The 25,312-nt window shown below is 46.0% G+C and overlaps 1 protein-coding gene across 1 annotated transcript; it reads left to right on the forward strand.

Moving 5' to 3' along the window:
- The first annotated feature begins 16,065 nt into the window (after positions 1–16,065).
- LOC109777238 (uncharacterized) lies at positions 16,066–17,283 on the forward strand. The gene is made up of 2 exons (XM_020335885.4): positions 16,066–16,610; positions 16,705–17,283. Exons 1-2 carry the CDS (start codon positions 16,332–16,334, stop codon positions 16,960–16,962), a joined length of 537 nt encoding a protein of 178 aa, XP_020191474.1. The 5' UTR covers positions 16,066–16,331; the 3' UTR covers positions 16,963–17,283.
- Positions 17,284–25,312: the final 8,029 nt, after the last annotated feature.

The following is a 25,312-nucleotide window of genomic DNA, read 5'->3' on the forward strand; positions in this document are numbered from 1 at the left end:
GGCGCGGGGCGGATCCACTTCCCCGCGTGTGGCGCACCACCCCTTCCCGCGTCCCCGAGAACCAGATACGGCGTCCTCCACCCCCTACGGCTGCCGTCCAGTGATGGGCGTCCGGCGACGTGCCCTGCGGCATACTGGCCGCTCCTCCTCCCCCGCCGCCCACTACGGCGCAACCATGTTGGCCTCGGGCTGGTGTGGTTCTGTGTCCGGGTGCGGGCTGGCCTCAATTGGCCGGACCTCGTCTCCGGCGGCGCTCCTCTGAAAGTGCAACTATCCCTGGGTGGTTTTGGTAATCCCTAACAACATATAGCTCATTGAGCTAATGCTATTTCAAGATAAATATTTCAGGAAAGTTCAATGATTGGCATGGCATGAATCAGGAATGTGGACCCCTCAAAATGCTAAGGACAAAAGATTGGCTCAAGCTCTAAAGCTCAAGACTCTACATTTTACTTTTAGTGATCCAAGATCACATTGAGTCCATAGGAAAAGCTAGTACTATTAAAAGGGGATGAGGTGTTGCTTAATGGGTTGCTTGCTCAAAATGCTTAGTGATATGCTCCAAAAACCCTCAACTACTTTCTCATATCCACATATGTCCCAAACCAAAATTCAAACTCGGCCCCACTGAAACTTTCTATCTGGCGCCACCGAGTTCTCTTGACATAGCCACTGCCACAAACCCTAGTCACTTCGGTCTCACCGATAGGGATTTCGGTCTCATCGAGATGGGATTGCAAACTCTTTGTTTCCCTTCGTAACGTTTCGGTCCAACCGAGATGAGCGATCGGTCCCACTGAGTTCGCAATGCAAAATCTCTGTTTCCCTTTCATAACGTTTCGGTCTCACCGAAATGAGCGAATTGGTCCCACCGAGTTTGCCTGACCAACTCTCTGTTTGCCTATTGCTGAAATCGGTCCTACCGAGTTTATGTGATCGGTCTCACCGAGATTACGTTATGCCCTAACCCTAATGAAATCGGTCCCACCGAGTTGACATGTCGGTCCCACCGAATATCCTAACGTTCACATTTTAAACCAAATCGGTATGACCGAGTTTCATTATTCGGTCCCACCGAGTTTGGTGATTTATGTGTAACGGTTAGATTTTGTGTGGAGGTTATATATACCCCTCCACCCACTCTTCATTCGTGGAGAGAGCCATCAGAACATGCCTACACGTCCAGCATACATTTTCTGAGAGAGAACCACCTACTCATGTGTTGAGGTGAAGATATTCCATTCCAACTACATAAATCTTGATCTCTAGCCTTCTCCAAGTTGCTTTCCACTCAAATCATCTTTCCACCAAATCCAAATCTGTGAGAGAGAGTTGAGTGTTGGGGAGACTATCATTTGAAGCACAAGAGCAAGGAGTTCATTATCAACACACCATCTATTACCTTTTGGAGAGTGGTATCTCCTAGATTGGTTAGGTGTCACTTGGGAGCCTCCGTCAAGATTGTGGAGTTGAACCAAGGAGTTTGTATGGGCAAGAAGATCGCCTACTTTGTGAAGATCTACCCTAGTGAGGCAAGTCTTTCGTGGGCGATGGCCATGGTGGGATAGACAAGGTTGCTTCTTCGTGGAGCCTTCGTGGGTGGAGCCCTCTGTGGACTCGCGCAACCGTTACCCTTCATTGGTTGAAGTCTCCATCAACGTGGATGTACGATAGCACCACCTGTCGGAACCACGCCAAAAATCTCCGTGTCTACATTGCGTTTGCTCCCTCCAAACTCCTCCCTTTACCTTCATGTGCAATGTTTTACATTCCGCTGCTATACTCTTAGACTTGCATGTGTAGGTTGATTGCTTGACTATTGCTAAGTTGCTAAAATCTGTCAAGACTTAAAATTGGGAAAAGGCTAGATTTTTATTTGGTCAAGTAGTCTAATCAACCCCCCTCTAGACATACTTTCGATCCTACAAGTGGTATCAGAGCTATGGTCTCCATTTGCCTTGATTTCCATAGCTTTTGGTGATCATAGCCTTGGTCTCACAACCTAGGAGAGTATGGCGTCTAGCGAGGGAAATTACCACCGTAGAGGTCCTTACTTTGATGATACTAATTTTGCTAGTTGGAAGTACAAGATGAAAATGCATATTCTTGGATATAACCCCGCCATTTGGGCTATTGTGTGTATTGGCTTGCAAGGTGAATTCTTTGATGGGAGAGAACCGAACCGTGAAGCTACCGCGGAAGAGTTGAAGATGCTGCAATACAATGCTCAAGCTTGTGATATTCTCTTCAACGGATTGTGCCCCGAAGAATTCAACAAAATCAGCCGTCTTGAGAATGCAAAGGAAATTTGGGATACTTTGGTTGACATGCACGAAGGTACCGACTCCGTCAAGGAATCCAAATTGAATGTGCTTCAAAGTCAACTTGACAAGTTCAAAATGAAGGATGGTGAAAGTGTCGCTGAAATGTACTCTAGGCTTGCTCTCATCACAAATGAGATTGTCGGCTTAGGAAGTGAAGAGATGACCGATAGATTCATCATCAAGAAGATCCTAAGAGCCTTGGATGGAAAATATGATACCGTGTGCACATCCAAATGATGCCCAATTACAAAGATCTCAAGCCAACGGAAGTCATTGGAAGAATTGTTGCTCATGAGATGTCACTTAAGGATAAGGAAGAGCTCCACAACAAGTTAAGTGGTGCTTGCAAAGCCTCATGTGATGCTCCCACGTCATCAAGTGAGAAACAAACCTTCAATGAAGAATTGAGCCTAATGGTGAAGAATTTCAACAAGTTCTACAAGAGTAAAAGCAAGGAGAGAAGTTCCAAGTCAAGGTCCTACAATGACAAAAGATCTTCAAGTCGTGAACGAAATTGCTACAATTGTGGAAGACCCGGACACTACTCCAATGAGTGTACGACTCCCTACAAAAGAAGAGAAGATTCTCCCAAAAGAAGAAGTAGAAGAGAAGAATCACCACCAAGAGAGAGAAGGAGTAGAGATGATCGTTATGAACGAAGAACCTCTCGGAGAAGCAAGGATTCGGAAAGGAAGGACAAATCATCTAAGAGCTACACAAAACAAAGACATCAAGCTCACGTTGGTGAATGGGTATCCGGCTCCGACTCCGACCATCACTCCGAAAGAAGTTATTACTCCGACTCCGAATATACTCAAGATGAAGGTGTTGCCGGTCTAGCACTTGTGTCAACCAACTCCTACGACATATTTGACTCACCAAATGAAGGAATTGGAAGATGCTTCATGGCTAAAGGCCCAAAGGTATCACACCCCGAGTATGTTGATTTCAATAGTGATGAAGATGATTTGCTAGGAGATGATGATTTACTTGTTAACAACTCTAGTTATGAAAACTATGATGAACTTGCTATTAATCATGCTAATCAAGATAAAACAAATGACGATGATAAGAAGGAGATTGAGCGTCTAACTAAAGAACTAAACACTCTTAAGTTAGCTCATGAATCTACCTTGGGAGATCATCGAGAACTTTTAAAGACTCATGAGAAGCTACGCTTTGAAAAGCTCAACCTTGAGCAAGAGCATGGGTTCTTAAAATAAATCAATGATGATCTTCGCAAGAAAAGTTCTTCTTACATTGCCAAGCGTTTACTCTTGTCTACTTACATGCCACAAGTAAAATCTAGCAACAAGAGTAAGAAAAATTCTTCATCTAGTAGTAACCATAATCATGCTAAATCCAATGTTGTTGCTTCTAGTAGTTCTCTTGATTCCACTAATGATTCTCTTAGCCAAGTTACACTTGAGCAAGAAAATAGCTTATTGAAGGGAATTATAGAGAAAGGTGTTTACAAGAGCCTTGCCGGAAGTAAGCAATCTGAGGAAATTGTACGCAAGCAAGGAAGGCGCCGGAAGAATCAAGGTGTTGGTTTTGAACGAAAGTTCAATGCCAATGGAGTTGAGTGGGAAGAAGATCAATACCCCAAGACGAAGTTTGTTCCTCAACAAGAAAAGTATGATCCTACTTCTTTCTAGGGAACACAAGCTCAAGATGATCTTCCACCACAAGACCACAAGCAAAAAGGCAAGGACAAGCTTCAAGAGGAGATTGATGCATTTGAAGAAGCTCCTAAGGCCTTGGTCAAGTGGGTTCCCAAGACTACATTAAGTTCTACTACATCAAGTACGACTACAACTCCAAGGATTCCCATCAAGATGTTGTGGACCCCGAAGAATAAGAACTAGAGAGTTCTTGAGGGTTACTCCGCCAACATACTTCACTCATATCCTTTGGCAAGGACATGTGCAAACAACTTCCACATCTTTCACTAGTTCAAGGAGTCACAAACCCTCTTATTGGTAATACAAGGGACAAGGTAACCTAATGCTTTCATGGACATCATCTTATGTGAACACCACTCTATGTCTATGGATATCCTTGTTTGTTCCTTGTGGGACTAACCCGTGTTGGTATTGAAAGTGCAACTCACTCCAATGGATTGCTCCGAATGATCTACATCAACATTGATTGTCCACATCTTCAACATCTACATGAAGTCATCATCGACAAAACCCAAGGTTAGTTCATCCCTCTTAGGGGGGATATCACATCTAGGGGGTGATTTACTCTAATAAATTGAGCTAAAGCAACTCTAATGGTGTGAACACAACAATGCTTTATGTAAAAGTGGTAACCCCACTTGTGCTTAAACGATGAGTATGACCTATGATCAAATGTTCTCATTTGACTCCTAAGTCAATATACTCATATATAGATGACCTAGTCATCGCCAATTGCTTGATAGATGCTAGAGTGTTTGTGCATGCTTTTTCACATACTTCATTTGCCATTTTATTGTGTGAGCATGTTGATTGCATATTTTTACTCATTCGAGGACATCCATTTGTTGCTTTGATTGTTTGGTTTTTTATCTTTTTCCAAATGGATGGACAAGAATGCCTAAGAACACCCTCTAGCTATCAACGCTTTTCTCGTCTCAAACTCTATTCATGCTACATCACAAAGTTTGATCAAGTCAGATTCGAACCACTCTGTGTGAGGAGCACTCGGAGTCCCCGATTCGTCATAGACTTAAACTTCCAAAACCTATTTGTGCATTTCGGTATGACCGAGTCATCCACTTCGGTCACACCGAGTTCACCAAGTTGATCTAGGTTTTCTATCTCGGTACAACCGATTTGAACGTTTCGGTCACACCGAGTTGCAGTAACCACTTGCGATTCTGCATCTCGGTGCCACCGAGTTGTTCCACTCGATCACACCGACATGGTCGGGATATATAAACCCACGAGTGAGATTTTGGAAATTTCTTCAAACTCCTCAGCCCGCGCGTGTCCTGCTCTGCCTCCTCGGGTCTCCGGATCGTCTCCTCGCCGCCAGCGACCTCCCACCGCTGGTTTCCATCGCCGTCAATGGAATTCTGCTCCGCCGTTTTCGTCGTAGCGAACTCCCGCCGAACTAGGGTATGGGTTCGACTCTTTGTGCTATTTCCCTACTCCGGTTCGTAGCACATTGCTTTGCCATGATCTTTACCACGTATGAAAACAATCTATCCAGAGAAAACATCCTTTAGGTTAGATTTGATTTAAAAATTTAGGGTTAGGTCTCCGCCGAACACATCTCGGACCGACCGAGTTGTAGAAATCGGTCTCACCGATTTGGCTTAGGCCATTGCACATGCGTTTTCGGTCTGACCGAAAACTGCAAATCGGTGCGACTGAGTTCGACTCTCTGTGAAACCCTAGCAATCTTGGTGCCATCGAACTGTGACTCGGTCTGACCGAGTTCACTAGTTTAGGTTCCAGAAGTTGCTTCGGTATCACTGAGTTTAACAAATCGGTAGCTCCGAAATACTTTCTATGGAGAACTAAAACTAAGTTTTTGAGTCATCTGTTTTGCAAAAACTCTGCACTTTGTGATGCTCATCTACTCTACCTCATCTACATCTATTCACAGGGTTTGCTGTCAGTGTGATTGCCAAGATGTCTGACCAGAGTGATAGCCAGAACAAATCAGAAGAGCAAGTGCAAATGAGTGAGGGCACTAGTCCCTCAAGCAGCTATGATGAGGGTAGCAAGAGCACTCCAAGTAACTTGCCCAAGGCAGCCACTAGAACAAGGAAGAAGAGAACCTCAGACTCTGAGGATGAGGACTATGTGGCTGTTGAGGATGAGGCCACCTCAAGGAAGAAAGTGCTGAAGAAAGAGTATGGCATAACTTCTGCAACTAAGCCAGGGTTGCATAAGAAGGCACCAGCAAAGAGAGTCCCAATGTCAAAGCCAAGGAAAGTTCCAACAGGAGAAACCATGAAATTCACAATAGAATCAGATGATGGTGAGACAGTTGGAGATGGCAAGAAGAAGAAGAGGGCAAGAACCACATCTGCAAAAGTTCTTGGAAAATCAACTATGGTAAGATATTCAGAAGAAGAGGAAGAGGAAGAGGATGCTGCACCAGCACCCAAGTCTCAGAAGCTTATGGGAGATGCCATCAAGTCAGGGGCTGCTCCATCAAATCCCAAGATTGCTTCCAAAGCAACAGCTCAAGCTCAGAAGCCCTCTAAGCCCAAGAGAAGCACCAGAAACATTCCTGCTGAAGAGAAGAACAAGGCCCCAGTGCCTGAGGTTGAAGAAGAGGATGATGAAGCCCTAGTGCTAAGAAAACTGAACCCCAAGATTCCAGACCACAGTGATACTCATCCAGTGGCAGAGGACATGCACATCAGGAAAGATGCAGGATTGAGACTTTGGAGACAGTCTGATCCTTATGCTGTGAGGAGGAGGACTGCAGTTGACTACATGTTTCACACCAAAGAACAACAAGACTTCTACGAGACTATTCTGCTTGACAAGAAGCCAATTGTCTTTGACATGAGATGGGTTGATTGGGAATACATCAAAGAGAATGAATATCACTTCCCAGATGTACAAGACAGCTTCAAAGCATGTGGAGTTGATAAGTTAGTAGGTCAGAAGCTCACCAAATGGAATGATGAGCTAATCATGCAGTTTTACTCCAATGCTCATTTCTATCCAGATGGGAGGATAGTATGGATGTATGAAGGTACAAGGTACCAATCAATTGTTGAAGAATGGGCCAAGTTGATCAATGCCCTAGAAGAACATGAGGATGATTTGGATGTGTATGCCAAGAAGAAGAAAGACCACAACTCTATGGCAAATATGTACAAAGAGATCCCTGATAAAGCTTTGGAGACACACAAGCTTGGACCTGTACATTATTTGTTGTCTGGTCTGCCTACTATCAACACCATCTTAAGGCATACTCTGTTACCCAAATCTGGAGATCACAAGATGATTAGAGGACATTCCATCAACATGCTGCAAATCTTTGATGTCCCTCAAAAATTCAAGGTCATGAGTCTGATTGTTGAGACAATCAAGAGGACAGCTGCTGACCAGAAGAGATCTTGTGGGTATGCTCCACATATTCAGGTGCTCATCAACTCAAAGATGGGCACATGTACTTACTTATTAGAAAAAGAGCATTTACCCTTGCTCCCAGATTTTGAAGATAATGAAGTTGTCATGAATGAGAATGCACCTTCATCAGCACAAGCACAAGAGAAGAGAGCTAAAGCAAAGGTAGAAAAGGCTACAAGGATGCCAAGTGCCGAGGAAGCATCTCAGGTGTTCCTGAAGAGATAAAAAGATCAGCTTGGATATCTAATTCAAGCTACATTGAGGATCGAGAAGGGCTTGGCCACCCTGACTCAGAATTAGGAGAGCTTGGAGAGGATCATAGAGACCAAGTTCTATGAACTTGATCTGAAAGTCACTGAGATTCAGACTGCAGTTGAGAAGCTCCAGGAGGAAGCAGAAGAGAAGAAGGGGAAGGCTACTACAGATGCTTTTCGCAGAGTGCCTAGAGGTCAGAGGTCTGCTGCAGTGCCAGTACCAGATACTAGAGCTACATCGTCAGCACCAACAGCTACAGATTCAGTGCCACCTCCAGCAGCCACTCAACCAGCTCCAACTACATCAACTGATGCCTTCGTCCTTGGAGTTCTCTCTACACCACCTCCCGAAGACCAAGCTTGAGAGACGCATAGCACTATGCATTTTCGAACTTTTTGGTAACTTGTTGCCAAAGGGGGAGAAATGTATAGATCATAGGCTTCGAGAGAGAGTGTTTTGCTTCTTTGTCTCTCTTGCTTTTGGTTGAACTTTATTGTGTGCTTGGTTGATACTCTATGTCTATGCGTGAGATACTTGTTTGATCATGTGTTTGATCATATGCTACTTTAATGCTTGCTTGGATGATATTGTCTCTTATATCCCATATATGTTCATTCACTTTGCTTGGTGATGAGTGCATGCTTTTAATTTCCATCATTTTGAGCGCTCCACCAAGATGTATGTGACATGGAAGAGTAACCCATGATCCTAATCGATTGTGCATTTGCATTCAAAAGCAAATTTTAAATAATGCACAAATTTAGGGGGAGCTCTTGCTTATCACATACTTCTCAAAGCGACGATGTATTTCAATCTTATGATCATTTGTCGAAACTTTGATCTATATGTTGTCATCAATTACCAAAAAGGGGGAGATTGAAACTGCAACTATCCCTGGGTGGTTTTGGTAATTCCTAACAACATATAGCTCATTGTGCTAATGCTATTTCAAGATAAATATTTCAGGAAAGTTCAATGATTGGCATGGCATGGATCAGGAATGTGGATCCCTCAAAATGCTAAGGACAAAAGATTGGCTCAAGCTCTAAAGCTTAAGACTCTACATTTTACTTTTAGTGATCTAAGATCACATTGAGTCCATAGGAAAAGCCAATACTATTAAAAGGGGATGAGGTGTTGCTTAATGGGTTGCTTACTCAAAATGCTTAGTGATATGCTCCAAAAACCCTCAACTACTTTCTCATATCCATATATGTCCCAAACCAAAAGTCAAACTCGGCCCCACCGAAACTTTCTATCCGGCGCCACCGAGTTCTCTTGACATAGCCACTGCCACAAACCCTAGTCACTTCGGTCTCACCGATAGGGATTTCGGTCTCACCGAGAGGGGATTGCAAACTCTCTGTTACCCTTCGTAACGTTTCGGTCCAACCGAGATGAGCGATCAGTCCCACCGAGTTCGCAATGCAAACTCTCTGTTTCCCTTTCGTATCGTTTCGGTCTCACCGAAATGAGCGAATCGGTCCCACCGAGTTTGCCTGACCAACTCTCTGTTTACCTATTGCTGAAATCGTTCCTACCGAGTTTATGTGATCGGTCTCACCGAGATTACGTTATGCAACCCTATAGAAATCGGTCCCACCGAGTTGACATGTCGGTCCCACCGAATATCCTAACGTTCACATTTTAAACCAAATCGGTCTGATCGAGTTTCATTATTCAGTCCCACCGAGTTTGGTGATTTATGTGTAACGGTTAGATTTTGTGTGGAGGCTATATATACCCCTCCACCCACTCTTCATTCGTGGAGGGAGCCATCAGAACATGCCTACACTTTCAGTATACATTTTCTGAGAGAGAACCACCTACTCATGTGTTGAGGTGAAGATATTCCATTCCAACTACATAAATCTTGATCTCTAGCCTTCTCCAAGTTGCTTTCCACTCAAATCATCTTTCCACCAAATCCAAATCTATGAGAGAGAGTTGAGTGTTGGGGAGACTATCATTTGAAGCACAAGAGCAAGGAGTTCATTATCAACACACCATCTATTACCTTTTGGAGAGTGGTGTCTCCTAGATTGGTTAGGTGTCACTTGGGAGCCTCCGTCAAGATTGTGGAGTTGAACCAAGGAGTTTGTACGGGCAAGGAGATCGCCTACTTCATGAAGATCTACCCTTGTGAGGCAAGTCCTCCGTTGGCGATGGCCATGGTCGGATAGACAAGGTTGCTTCTTCGTGGACCCTTCGTCGGTGGAGCCCTTCGTGGACTCGCGCAACCGTTACCCTTCGTGGGTTGAAGTCTCCATCAACGTGGATGTACGATAGCAGCACCTATCGAAACCACTCCAAAAATTTCCGTGTCTACATTGCGTTTGCTCCCTCCAAACTCCTCCCTTTACCTTCATGTACAATGTTTTACATTTCGCTGCTATACTCTTAGACTTGCATGTGTAGGTTGATTGCTTGACTATTGCTAAGTTGCTAAAATCTGCCAAGACTTAAAATTGGGAAAATGCTAGATTTTTATTTGGTCAAGTAGTCTAATCACCCCCCTCTAGACATGCTTTCGATCCTACATCCTCCCTCCCTCGAGCTGCAGTGACGGCTCCGGCGTGGTGGCTTGTTGAGGTTACGGTGGTTGCATCCCTAGCGGCGGCTGCCTTTGACGGTGCGTCAGCCTGGCGGCTTGGTGGGACGAGTGGCACCATGCAGTGAGTTTGCCGGCGTAGTTCCGGCCCCGATGGCCTCGGACCTGCGTTCTCCGGTGTCCGTGGCTTGCGGCGCCTCTGCCGACGCCGCTCCGGCCCCAATGACCAAGTAGTTGCGTTCTCCTCCAACGTACTCTGCTCGTCGGTGTCCTGTTCGCTATGGCCCCGATAGCTGGGATCTGCATTCCTTCGACTCCTAGCTTGTCGGCGTCGCCGGTTGACGATGATTACTCTGTGCAGGTTTCTCTCTGCCTCCTCGCGTCCCCGACGCTGTATATCTCCACGCCTCGCCTTGAGCCAGATCCAATGCTTGTGTGTCCGATGGCGCCCTGTGCCACCCTCCGGCGGCAGGTGCAGCCCCACCAACCCTCTTCTTGACGTGGCAATTTCGACCGGCGGTGACTTCCTCATCATAGAGTCCATATTCGGTGGCTATGGGATAGCTTAGACTCAGGCCAAGCAGGCCTGGCCCATAGGGCGGGCAAATGGGGCGCTCGCCCTGGGCCCCTGGAAGCAGGGGCCCCGGCCTAGGTGTAGTTCTCTCTGTTTAGTTTTATACCCAAAAAATACAGAGGGCCCAAAGTGCAACCAGTCAGGCAAAGCCCACCACACTGTTGGACATGTGCGGTAGTCACACGAAGGAATTAATCGATCTCGATGGGATCTCGCTCTGCGGTTGGGCGTCTCCTCTTCTTCCCCAATTCCTGATCTAGTCTCCAAGAACAGCGCCGCCCTTCCCATGCCTTTCTGATTTTAAGGTCGCGACCAACCATTGACGGAGACAAATGGCGCAATTCCAGTCCCCAATTAGCTCTTCTTCATGCCGTACATTCTTCTCCATCCCCATATGGTTGATAGATGGTACGGGTTCTTCTTTGTTCTTTCAAGTAATCTCGTTCTCCAGTTTGACGATTCAACGTTAAATAATGTCGATCAATGGTAACATAGGAATTGTAATTTGGAGGTGATATGTCTCTTGTATTTTGAGGAAATTTTTCAGATATTACAGACTGAGGTTTCCATGGATTCGTTCTTTTCTTGCGTCCGATCCAACCATCCATATTAAGGTGCTTTCCTTCCTTGACCATATATATCTTGAACAAAAATTGCACTTTTTGTATTTTTGTTGTGGAATATCTTCCAGTAAGTATTTTGCCAGTAGTGAACTGTGACTAGAGGAAAGAAAATAATGGGATTAAATTTGTTGATACAATATCATTTTTATAGGAATTCCCAGTGGGAGCAATTAAAGTTCCAGAACCAGTGGTTATCCTTGGGAATTTGTGATATTGGTTTTGTTTCATTTGAACAACCAAATAAATTTTTTTTTGCGGGTAACAAATAATTATTTAGATGAAGCCAAGATCACCGAGATGTAAATTGTTACATGGCACGGATTGGATTTCTTACTAATGAAAATAAGAGGAGTATTCATCTATGTGTGAGGGTCCTAAGTTTTAGTTTCGCCCCAGGGCCCCCAATATGCATGGACTGGCCTTGAGGCCAAGGAGAAATCCTTGCTCGGCTGGCCGGTGCTGCCAGCGGCCTCACTCACGGGTGTCGTTTTCCCTTCTTGAAGGCGCTGTCATGGCCTCCATCTGTGCCCCTCTTCGAGCTCAGGGAAAACCCTAGGTTCGGTTCTCCGGATCAGATGGCGATGGCGTCTCGGCGTCGTTCTCCTTCTTGAAGGCGCTATCCTGTTCGCTTGTGGTTGTCCCCGGTGGTGACTTTGCCGATGTTGAATCCATTGCTTGTTCGGTCTGCCTCTCTTGCTGGGTCTTGGTGGGTTTAGCTGTGTGTATCCTCTGTTCCGGGCCAAGCATCCCTTGTTCCTCTGCTTTGTGCACCATGTTCGCACCTTCTTGCGTTTGTGTCATGTGTTGGAGTTGTGTCGAATATAGTGTACGAGGTAGGTTACAGTTGGACTTGTAGTTGTATTGTGTTTAGATAGGATATGAAGTCATGTCCTAATAGGACACTTGTATCCTAGGCCTCTCATATATAGCGGGGCTAGACACACGATGTAACCTATGCCAACATAATAGCACAGGCACGCAAGGGGGAGCCGACGGCGTGTGCCGGCGCCCAGGTGGCCGGTGTGGGGTATTGTGACGGTGTCATGAGGAGGAGCGCCATAGTCAAGCCCCGGAGATGTAGCCATATCGGTGAACCTCGTTAACAAATCTCGGTGTCGTGCTCGTGTGATTGCTTGATCCTCGGATGATCAACGGTATGCCTCAGATTTAATTCTAACAAATGGTATCATGAGCTAGGTCGTTCGGAGGCTGCGGATTGTTGATTTAGAAGAAGGATTGAGTTGAGATGCAGCCGTTTGCGGTGTGGTTCTCAGCAAAATTGGAAAAAGCCAACATCAGAGACAGACGCGTGTGCATGTGGCGGCAGGCGAAAGCATCGGCGGCAGCGCGAGACGTGCGGCGATCGATCGGGCTGATCGGTCGGGCGAGCGTACATGCGCGAAATTCCTGGCGAGGTCGGACCGAGCAGGCGTCGTGTCGTGGTGTTCCAGGTCGGACTCGGTCTAGACGAGATCGATACGGTGATCAAAGGAACGTGGAGACACGGCGGCCCAGTCCGAGGCGCGCATGGGTGGCAGACGCAGCTCATGGGCTGGCGCGTGTGCACACTAAAGCCCACGCGCTGGCAGACGTGTGCGCTGGAAGCCCTGGATCAGTTGCAGTGCATGATTATCGTGTGTATCGCTGCGGGTTGCTTGAAGCTGAGTCACGGAAAGAGCATACGAAGTAGCGAAGGCACCTGATGAGATTTGTTTGGTAAAAAAAATCTGCACCTGGTATGTACGTGGCTTGAGGTTAGCAACATGGTGAAAAGAGAAAAAGCATTGGGAGTCGCCGGACACAAGTTTGGTGCATCCACGGAAGCTACCCGGAAGAGGCAATTTTTCTTTTGGATTTGTTGCTAAGTGCGCACGTGGTTTTACCGTGAGGTTCGCAGATGGATCATGCATACACAGGGCGTCAAAGCAAGGCACGGAGATGTGCGGGCAGACATGACGCAGGGTTCAGCATGTATGCAGTCGGATATGTTCGGCTGGGTCGGACTGGATAGTCTGACGGATCGACGTAAGTCGGTTGGTACAGAAGACGGTGGTGGGATCGGCGACGACGACATAGGAGCGTGATGCTAATAGTGACCGACTTCTGGGGCGTGAAAACACGTGGAGCAGGCCCCGAGGGCTTGTGCGGCTTCGACAAGACTATGGCGCGGGGTTGATTCAAGGTGATGTATACACGGAGCTTGAAGTCGACGGGGCGCGAGGGTGGACTGATCATCTACCATGGAGTCATGTTGAAGGTGGAGCTGGATTGAGGGGCTACGGCGTAAGTCGACAGAGAGTCGAAGCCTATTCAGCGGGAAAAGCGAGTGACATGCAGTTCGGACTGGAGCCCAGTGGTCTGATGGAAGCGTGAAACTCGTCATCGGTCGGTGATGATCGGTGGTACTCTGCAGTGAGGGTTGAGTGGTGTGGGTTCGTGAACCTTGAGATTCGACCGGGACAGCGGAGGCTCGACGCGGTAATAGCGGCGAGGCGTGCGGTATGCCCGGCCAGGGCTCTGGTGGTCATACATGTGGTGAGACAACTGCGAATTTGACTTGGGATGAGTACAAGCAACGGTGAAATTCCTTCAAGTTTCAGACAGGCGGTCAAGAAAAGAGCGGTGATATTGAGTTCAGGTAACTCTTATGTGTGACACCCAATATGTGAGTTGTTCACTTTCACGCAGGTCAGTGATCAGTGTGTGATGGCGTTGGACGGATACTCTGGAAGTTGAGAGCACAAACTAGAGTAACAAGGAATTTAATTTTGCTCGAGTGTTGATTGTGGTCAAGAAAAGAAGGGACTACATGTTGCATGTGGAGTCATATGAAGTCTTTGAAGTAGCAGCGGTGCTCATGGAATAAGCTCAAGTCCAATGTACATGGAAGTTTGACGCATGGACAAATTCAGGATGATGGAGAATATTCGCCAAGGTGGAGTTTGTTGGAGCTGTGTCGAATATAGTGTACGAGGTATGTTACAGTTGGACTTGTAGTTGTATTGTGTTTAGATAGGATATGGAGTCGTGTCCTAATAGGGCACTTGTATCCTAGGCCTCGCATATATAGCGGGGCAAGACACACGATGTAACATATGCCAACATAATAGCACAGACGTTCAAGGGGGAGCCAGCGGCGTGAGCCGGCGCCCGGGTGGTCGGTGTGCGGTATTGTGACGGTGTCATGGGGAGGAGCGCCCATAGTCAAGCCCCGGGGATGTAGCCATATCGGTGAACCTCGTTAACAAATCTCGGTATCGTGCTCGTGTAATTGATTGATCCTCGGATAATCAACGGTATGCCTCAGATTTAATTTTAACATCATGTGTTGTACCTAACTTTGTATCAATTCTATTTCCTTCTATCAATGAGAGATACGGAACCTTTGCATATTCGCGAAAAAAGCAATTCCGCTGAAAATCGAGCGGGGAAGCCACCCCCTCTCCCCACACCCGCCATTCTAAGGCGACATATCTCGCGTCTATGGAAGCTCATTTCCGAGACATGATAACTGTTGGAGGACACTCCATGTAATGCTCTAAAAGAAAATTAGACAAGCCATCTTCACACAAGGAAACCAACATCGCTACCTGGGGCTATAAACCGAGTTAAACAAGAAAAAAAAAATATATGAAAAGGTAGCAAATGAAGGCACATATCCACGCGTATTGTTGCATGTGATCTGTGAGATAGATCACCGGATCTTCCAAGATCCCACAACGCAAAAAAATAAATAAATATACTACGTCCAAACCTCTTGAACGTCAGTAATTTGCACAGCACGCGAAAGGCTAGCGTGAATCGCGCGCGCATCTCCCATGTCCTAGGAAGATCACATCCCCATGCGTAGTTACCAACCACAAGCCCACGATATGGGATCTCCCAAATCTGCACTGACCTAGGCTTAAGCACCTCTCGATCTCATTTTTCAACGCATTAAGCACCCCCGGGATATGGATAGATCACATCACTTGCATCGCACGTATGCAACCTGCGAGGCTGCGATTACCCCGATGCAGTCCTCACGCGCCGGTCGAAATGCGCAAACGATTCACGAGGCGGAGGCAACTAATTAAACTCGGATCGATCGATCGATCTATCTAGCAGTACTTACTCATCTGCAGATATATATTGATCCGCGTATCTTCGAGTCCTTGCGTAATCTACGTGCGAATCAGGCTATGATCCTCATACGATTTCTCCCCTTCCCAGCTGCCTCCCGTTTTGTATATGCATATTGCTGAGGCTCTTTCCGCTGTCACGGTGTACGTCAAACTACACGAGTTGGCGATTTTGTTAATGATTAGCAGCCCAAGATGGCCGGGCGTACTCGGGCGCATGATGGGATCGAATCATGTATGCGTGCATGCTAGCTAGCTGTGACAGTGATGCCGACGCAAATTGCAGCGCTCGCGACAAGCGTGGATCCCCTTTAAAACACCCTCACCCAACGCGTGGGCACTATCATATTGTCCACAACCCCTGTTGGCCAGGAGCTCCACGAGTGGCCATCTCCCACCAGATCTTCATATACAGTCACTGACATGTGAGCCGGGTGGATCCAATTTAAAATGTCCGCGGAGGGAAAGACATCCAGGCTCGGTATTTTAATGGACACGATCGCGCGATCGAGGGGGAAAAGTCACGTCCTACTTGGCGAGGGGGCAGCTGCGCGATCGTTCTTGGAAGCTGGAGATGTGGCTTAGAAAATCGCTGCGGCAGATCGGCCTGAATCTTTCCAAGGATCTCGTCCAGCTAGCGCCCCGTCGACGACGATGGATCGCCAATAATCAATGGCGCCCGGCCTCATGGACTCCTACTTGTATATATATGCGCGCCCTGCTGGCTGTCGCTGTTGGTGAGTCGCCATCGTCGGTGTATATAAACGCATTGTTGCATAGCACGCGGTGATACTATATGGGGAGCAGCAGCGTCGACGGCGCCGGCGAGATGTGCTTGGAGGCTGGCGGCGGCAGGGCGGGGAGGCGCGGCGGGAAGAAGGCGGCGGAGATGAAGGCCGCCAAGCAGCCGCAGCGCGGGCTCGGCGTCGCGCAGCTGGAGAAGATCCGGATGCAGAACCAGATGATCGCCGCGTACCGCTCCGGCCTGCCGCCGCCGCCGCAGCAGCAGCAGCAGGTGCCGTACGCCGCTGTCCCGACGGCCGGCGCCGCATCGTCTTTCCAGCCCTATCTAGCTGTAAGTACCTACTTGAAAATCAGAATGCTGCATGCATCAGATGACATGTATGCGTAGCTTAAGCTTACCTTTGTGCGCGCGCGTGGTTTCTCAGGGTTGCTTTGAGGCGATGGACCGGAGGATCACCGACGTGCAGTACAGCCAGTACTACGCGGAGAACCTGCTGCCTAACAGCTCCAGCCGGGCGCCGGCGACGTCGCCGCTCTTCGTCGTCCATGACTCGTCGTCGTCGGGACAGAGGCAGCAGCAGACGCCTCACGAGTACGACTACTGGATGCGCCACAGCCACGAGTCCAGCGGCCGCGGCGGCGCCGGAAGCACAGAAGAGCTAGATCTGGAGCTGAGGCTGTAGGTGACGCGCGCCACGGTGAGCTTGATAGATCGAAGTGTCCACTAATTAATCATGTGTCCGTGCATGCATGGGCGAAGCGCCATGCGTGAGAGAGGATCAGAGCCCGAGGAAGGCCTTAGAATTAGATTGATCAATTACTAGCTATCAAACTGGCGGTGCCAGAGTTAGCTGCTGCTTAATTTGCTGACGGAATGGCTGATGCTTTCATTCTGGAACTGTGGGATAACTGATAAGCGTACGCTGCCACGCAAGACCGATATATGCATGTAAATCTTGTTTAACACCTTATTAATTGAAATGGTTACCAGTATGTAGAGGAAACATATACATGTGTTGCGTAGTACTTCAAAATTGACTTCAGACGGGGGAATTTGAGCGGCCTGTATGGCTGTGATGTGCCTGTACTTGGTTGGGTCCATGACTCTTTTCCTTCTTTTCTTTTCTTACTGGCAAACATGTCTGTCCGTTGTACCGGGAGTCGAGATTATCTCATGCCCCTAGCTCCATAAGCATAGTCCAATACCCTCCTTCCAATCAGTTCGTATTCTTTACTGAAACAAATCGTCCCACTCGTGTCGTCGCTTATCCTCACTCTTGTCCCCGCCAACTATGACCAAGGTATCATCACAACACGTCCGAACGTGCTCAATCTCAAGGTGATAGGCTCAGCCAGCACACGACGCACCTGTCATTGAACCGAGCTGTCATAAGAGAATGTTTATAACTTTAAATTAATCTAGTCGAGTTGGACGTAAGTGCCGTCCCCGACGAGCTACTCCTTACACTCAATGCATCTGCACGACTACATACTTGCAAGGAATTCGACTATCCTAAAAGACGTGTAAGTTAATGAGACATGGAGCAGTTGGAGCAGTTTTCAAGAAAAAAAGGGTCGAAAAAATTGGCAAAACCTGAAATGGTGGAGGTGAGGAGGGAGAGAGTGAGTGCCGAGGAAAGAAAGAAGCACAGGATAGAACTTTGCGTATTCTTACTTAATCTTTAACAATATAATGACAGGTAAATCATGTTGATTGCATATAAAACATTTATGCCCCCATTACTTCACACATATAATTTTTTCTCTCTCCGTCGCAACATAACTCTTATGGGCCAGAAAAACGGAGGCAGTCCAACCCGAAAAGAGAGGAAGAAAAAACAAGTAAAGGCATGTTCCATCTTATTACTCATTGCCTAGCTCACATGATCTTTATGCTACAAATAAAATTTTGTCGCCATGTAGTACAAAGCAATTATTTTGATACTGTGGCTAGCGCATATGCTCGATTTTCAACACAGGCGGCAAGGTAATAAAGCCTTGTTCTTCTAAAAAGAATGAATACGTATGCTAAAACCTCCTTTTTTTTTAATATTTTGATGAACTTCTGAATTTCGTTGTAATAATTAAGATCTACTAACATCATCGGGCTGTGGATCTTGGAAACTAATCGTGTTGCGTACTTGCGGAGCGAGGTAACAATTTTCTGAACCATAGAATAATGATGGGAAGGTTCAGGCTCCTCAATGATCTTGACCTCAAGGAAGCTCCTCTGATGGGAAGGCGGTACACGTGGAGTAACGAGCGTCGTGCTCCTACGCTTGAAAAGATTGATTGCTGGTTCTCTACCATTTAGTGGGACTTGACACATCCAGATTGTTTGATGCAGGCCCTCTCCACGTCCATCCGATCATTGCCCACTATTGATGTCGACCAATGTTGTGTTCTATCGCAAATCCCGGTTTCACTTCCAATCGTTTTAGACCAAGATGGTGGGTTTTTAGAACGTCATGGTTGAAGGTTTGCACTCTGTCTTGCCACATAGTGATCCTTTTGTGGACCTTGCTGACAGTGCACTACACCGGGGTGGCCCATAGGTTAGGAAGCCCGACAGTGGGTTGGCCTCAGGGCTCAGGAGGCCTGAAGGAGGTCTGGCATTAGGAGGCTGCCTGGGGGAGTGGGGGCCTAGTTGGAGACCAGAAGACCATCTTAGCGTGCAAGCTAAGATGGCGGCCGCATGAGATCAGATACGTTCTGTGTAAACCCTAGCCCCTATATAAGGCGGGGCTCGAGGTAGTCATTCCCATATACTCTAGTAGACTACACTCTCGGTACTCATATTCATCATCCTTGTAACTTCCTCGCACGAGGTGCACCATCATCAATATAGAACAATAAGCATGACGATGACGTAAGGTATTACCTCACCATGAGGGTCTGAAACCTAGGTAACCCCCTTATGCGAACTCCCTTCTAGCATTTTCAACCAAGCTCGCCACTGATGACCCACAAGTATAGGCACTAGTAGAAAACATGGTACTAGTCCCAGTTCCAAAGGGTCTTTAGTCCCGGTTCTAGAACCGGGACAAAACAAACGGGACTAATGCCCAAAACATTTAGTCCCGGTTGGCTTACGAACCGGGACCAAAGGAGGTCCACGTGGCCGCTGTGGGGTGCCCAGGCAGGAGGACCTTTAGTCCCAGTTGGTAACACCAACCAGGACTAAAAGGCAGCCAGGCGTCAGCAGCCCGCAGCGCTGGACTTTTTTAAGGGGGGGGGGGGGTTAGGGGTTTTGGAGGGTTAATTTAGGGGTTTCATATTGTGTTAGCTAGCTAATAGAGAGAAGTGACCTCTCTTTCTCCGTGCTTGGTCGACCCTAGCTACTATACATATAGAGAGAACTCGACGCTAGCTAGTAAGCAAATGAAGAAACCATTAATTACACAACATCGTGATCATCAACATATATAGAGAGAAGTGACCTCTCTTTCTCCGTGCTTGGTCGAACAACAAGTTTTCGTATATCTATCTGACGCTACTACATATATACAATATAACATCCCTGACATCATCAAGCGCCAAACTCCCATTGAATTTCCATATGGTATTCTCCGTCTATATGTATGACGTGGTCAAGAAAGAATCCCGCCAATTCCTCTTGAATTGCTCGTATGCGATCATGGGGTAGGAGTTCTTGCCGCTTCTCCCACATCTAATTGAAAGAAGGGGGTCAATACATATATATGAATGAAACTCAACACAATTGATGGTAATAAAATAAAATTGTGAATATTGTTTACGTACTTCAGATTGTTTGTCGGAGAAGCCCCGCTCGGAGGTCGAGTGGCGAATGAACTCGCAAACATAGTATCCACATAAATCATTCTCGGGTGACTGGTACAAGCACTTTACGAGAATAGAGTTCAATCAAACTGATAAGCAAGCATGATAATGATATTGATGAAACTAGAATCAATGAGAGATGCAGAGAACTAGCTAGTACTACTTACTTTGAGGTTTGTAAATCGCAGCTCCTTCTTCATACCCGGAACCATTCCGATGAACTTTTTCCAAACCTTGCTATGCAAAGAAAATGATTACTTGATATCAGGAAATGAATGAAAGTTGCTGATATGGTGCGATAATGATTGAACTTACTTCTGGAGCATTGCAGTCATGTCCCCATAATCCTTGGGATCTTTACGTCTCGAGTCTAAGACAGTTACAACTCCCCCGTCAAGCACAATGGATAGCAGAATAAAGTGGAAGCTGCACACGCATAACTCAACAATTACATTACTTAACCTCGAGTAAGCGAAACCGAATATGCGCAAGACAGTAACACTGTTGGGGAACATAGCATGCAATTTCAAAAAAATTCCTACGATCACGCAAGATCTATCTAGGAGATGCATAGCAATGAGAGGGGAGAGTGTGTCCACGTACCCTCGTAGACCGAAAGCGGAAGCGTTAGTATAACGCGGTTGATGTAGTCGAACATCTTCACGATCCAATCGATCTAGTACCGAATGTACGGCACCTCCGAGTTCAGCACACGTTCAGCTCGAGGACGTCATTCAAACTTTTGAGCTAGCAGAGGGTCGAGGGAGAGTTTCGTCAGCACGACGGCATGGTGACGGTGATGGTGATGTGATCAGCGTAGGGGTAAATTGTGGAGGGGGGCACCGCACACGGCTAAGAGAATAACTGTTGTACTTTGGGGTGCCCCCTGCCCCCGTATATAAAGGAGGGGAGGAGGAGGCCGGCCACCAAGGGGCGCACCAAGGGGGGGGAGTCCTACTAGGACTCCACTCCTAGTAGGATTCAGCCCCCCTTTTTTTCCTTTCTCATGGAGGGGAAAGAGGGAAGGAGAGGGAGACGGAGAGGGAAAGAGGAAAGGGGGTTGCGCCCCCTCCCCCTTGTCCAATTCAGACTCCCTTGGGGGGGAGGGCGCCACCCTGCGGGCTCCCCTCTCTTTCTCCCCTGTGGCCCATGAAGGCCCATTACTTCCCCAAGGGGTTCCGGTAACCCCTCGGTACCCCGATAAATGTCAGAAACGTCCCGAAACCATTCCGGTGTCCGAATAGCTTCGTCCAATATATCAATCTTTACCTCTCGACTATTTCGAGACTCCTCGTCATGTCCGTGATCTCATCCGGGACTCCAAAAAATCTTCGGTCACCAAAACACATAACTCATAATACAAATCGTCATCGAACGTTAAGCGTGCGGACCCTACGGGTTCGAGAACTATGTAGACATGATTGAGACACATCTCCGATAAATAACCAACAGCGGTACCTGGATGCTCATATTGGTTCCTACATATTCTACGAAGATCTTTATCAGTCAAACCACAATAACAACATACGTTATTCCCTTTGTCATCGGTATGTTACTTGCCCGAGATTCGATCGTAGGTATCCTCATACCTAGTTCAATCTCGTTACCGACAAGTCTCTTTACTCGTTCCGTAATGTATCATCCAATAACTAACTCATTAGTCACATTGCTTGCAAAGATTATAGTGATGTGCATTATCGAGAGGGCCCAGAGATACCTCTCCGATACTCGGAGTGACAAATCCTAATCTTGATCTATGCCAACCCAACAAACACCTTCGGAGACACCTGTAGAGCATCTTTATAATCACCCGATTACGTTGTGATGTTTGATAGCACACAGGTGTTCCTCCGGTATTCGGGAGTTTGCATAATCCCATAGTCACAGGAATATGTATAAGTCATGAAGAAAGCAATAGCAATAAAACTTAACGATCATTATACTAAGCTAACGGATGGGCCTTGTCCATCACATCATTCTCCTAATGATGTGATCCTGTTCATCAAATGACAACACATAAGTGCATATTGATACGTCTCCGTCGTATCTACTATTCCAAACACTTTTGCCCTTGTTTTGGACTCTAACTTGCATGATTTGAATGGAACTAACCCGGACTGACGCTGTTTTCAACAGACTTTCCATGGTGTTATTTATGTGCAGAAACAAAAGTTCTCGGAATGACCTGAAACTCCACGGAACGTAATTTTGGAAAATATTAAAAATACTGGAAGAAGAATCCACGTCAAGGGGCCCACACCCTGTCCACGAGGGTGGGGGGCGCGCCCCCTTCCTCGTGGGCCCCCTAACGCTCCACCGACCTCAACTCCAACTCCATATATTCACTTTCGGGGAGAAAAAAAATCAGAGAGAAGGATTCATCGCGTTTTACGATACGGAGCCATCGCCAAGCCCTAAAACCTCTCGAGAGGGCTGGTCTGGAGTCCATTCGGGGCTCCGGAGAGGGGAATCCGTCGCCATCGTCATCATCAACCATCCTCCATCACCAATTTCATGATGCTCACCGCCGTGCGTGAGTAATTCCATCGTAGGCTTGCTGGAAGGTGATGGGTTGGATGAGATCTATCATGTAATCGAGTTAGTTTTGTTAGGGTTTGATCCCTAGTATCCACTATGTTCTGAGATTGATGTTGCTATGACTTTGCTATGCTTAATGCTTGTCACTAGGGCCCGAGTGCCATGATTTCAGATCTGAACCTATTTGTTTTCATGAATATATGTGAGTTCTTGATCCTATCTTGCAAGTCTATAGTCACCTACTACGTGTTATGATCCGGCAACCCCGAAGTGATAATAATCGGGACCACTCCCGGTGATGACCATAGTTTGAGGAGTTCATGTATTCACTATGTGTTAATGCTTTGTTCCGGTACTCTATTAAAATGAGGCCTTAATATCCCTTAGTTTCCATTAGGACCCCGCTGCCACGGGAGGGTAGGACAAAAGATGTCATGCAAGTTCTTTTCCATAAGCACGTATGACTATATTCGGAATACATGCCTACATTACATTGATGAATTGGAGCTAGTTCTGTGTCACCCTATGTTATGACTGTTACATGATGAACCGCATCCGGCATAATTTTCCATCACCGATCCAATGCCTACGAGTTTTTCACATATTGTTCTTCGCTTATTTACTTTTCCGTTGCTACTGTTACAATCACTACAAAACCCAAAAATATTACTTTTGCTATCGTTACCGTTACTTCCATACTACTTTGCTACTAAATACTTTGCTGCAGATACTAAGTTATCCAGGTGTGGTTGAATTGACAACTCAGCTGCTAATACTTGAGAATATTCTTTGGCTCCCCTTGTGTCGAATCAATAAATTTGGGTTGAATACTCTACCCTCGAAAACTTTTGCGATCCCCTATACTTGTGGGTTATCAAGACTATTTTCTGGCGCCGTTGCCGGGGAGCATAGCTCTATTCTTTGAGTCACTTGGGATTTATATCTGCTGGTCACTATGAAGAACTTGAAAGACGCTAAGGCAAAAATTTATCCCTCAACTACGAGGGGAGGTAAGGAACTGCCATCTAGCTCTACACTTGATTCACCTTCTGTTTTGAGTAAGCTTGCGACACCTAAACCTGCTTCTGCTATTAATTCTGATATGTCGCATGTTATTGATGATGCCACTTTTGCTATGCATGATACTTATGATGAAACTACTTCTATGCTTGATACTACTGTGCCACTTGGTGAATTTCTTGATGAACAACTTGCTAGGGCTAGAGAGAATGAAATTATTGAAACTGATAATATTGAAGATAGTGATGATGAAGACTCTCCCCCTAATAAATATGAATTGCCTGTTGTGCCTGAGGGTTATGTTCTGGATGAAGAATCCGCTAGAGCTATTCTTGCTTGCAATGATAGAAGTGATCTTAAGAAGTTATTAGCTAAATGGAAGCAGCGATCTCTTAATGCTAGAATGAAACCTGACCCTGCTTTTTCTACTTCACCTATCAGTGTTACTGATAAGGATTATGAATTCTCTGTTGATCCAGATATAATTACTTTGGTTGAATCTGATCCTTTTTATGGCTATGAATCTGAAACTGTTGTGGCACATCTTACTAAATTAAATGATATAGCCACCCTGTTCACTAATGGTGAGAGAACCCGTTACCTTTATATCCTTAAAATATTTCCGTTCTCATTAAAGGGTGATGGTAAGATATGGTTTAATTCTCTTGATCCTGGTTGTGTGCGTAGTCCCCAGGATATGATTTATTACTTCTCTGCTAAATATTTCCCTGCTCATAAGAAACAAGCTGCCTTAAGGGATATATATAATTTTGTGCAAATTGAAGAAGAGAGTCTCCCACAAGCTTGGGGAAGGCTTCTCCAATTACTTAATGCTTTGCCTGATCATCCCCTTAAGAAAAATGAAATACTTGATATCTTTTATAATGGACTAACCGATGCTTCCAGAGATTACCTGGATAGTTGTGCTAGTTCTATTTTCAGGGAAAGAACACCGGATGAATCTGAAATTCTATTAAATAATATGTTGACAAATGAAAATAATTGGACACTTCCTGAGCCAATTCCTGAGCCTATTCCTAAACCAACTCCGAAGAAAAGAGGTGTTCTATTTCTCAGTCCTGAAGATATGCAAGAGGCAAAGAAATCTATGAAAGAAAAAGGTATTAAAGCTGAAGATGTTAAGAATTTACCTCCAATTGAAGAAATACATGGTCTTAATTTACCGCCTGTTGAAGAAACATATGATCCTAATCCTTCACCTATTGAAGAAAAATATGGTCTTGATAACCCGACACAGGTAGTAAAGGTAAATTCTCTCTATAGATATGATAAAGCTGAAATCCCTCCTACTAAGTTTGCTAGCCAATGTTTGGATGAGTTTGATAACTTTATGGTTAAGCAAGAAGATTTTAATGCTTATTTTGGTAGACAATTAAAACAAAATGCTTATATGATTGAACACTTGGGTGATTATATGTCTAGAGTTAAAGGTGAACTTAAACTCATTAGTAAACATGCTTCTATGGTTACCACTCAAGTAGAACAAGTACTTAAAGCTCAAAATGATTTGCTCAATGAATTGAATAGTAAAAATAATGACTATGCTGTTAGAGTGGCTACTAGAACTGGTAAAATGACTCAGGAACCTTTGTATCCTGAAGGCCATCCTAAGAGAATTGAACAAGACTCTCAAAGAAATAATATTGATGCACC

The sequence above is a fragment of the Aegilops tauschii genome, chromosome 3 (assembly GCF_002575655.3).
Source record: "Aegilops tauschii subsp. strangulata cultivar AL8/78 chromosome 3, Aet v6.0, whole genome shotgun sequence".
Classification (NCBI taxonomy): domain Eukaryota; kingdom Viridiplantae; phylum Streptophyta; class Magnoliopsida; order Poales; family Poaceae; genus Aegilops; species Aegilops tauschii.

Bases quoted from the DNA above. Each gene is read 5' to 3' on its own strand.
- LOC109777238 (XM_020335885.4), top strand. From the start codon at position 16,332: ATGGGGAGCAGCAGCGTCGACGGCGCCGGCGAGATGTGCTTGGAGGCT. The intron at 16,611-16,704 runs GTAAGTACCTAC...GTGGTTTCTCAG, and splicing joins CTTTCCAGCCCTATCTAGCT to GGTTGCTTTGAGGCGATGGA.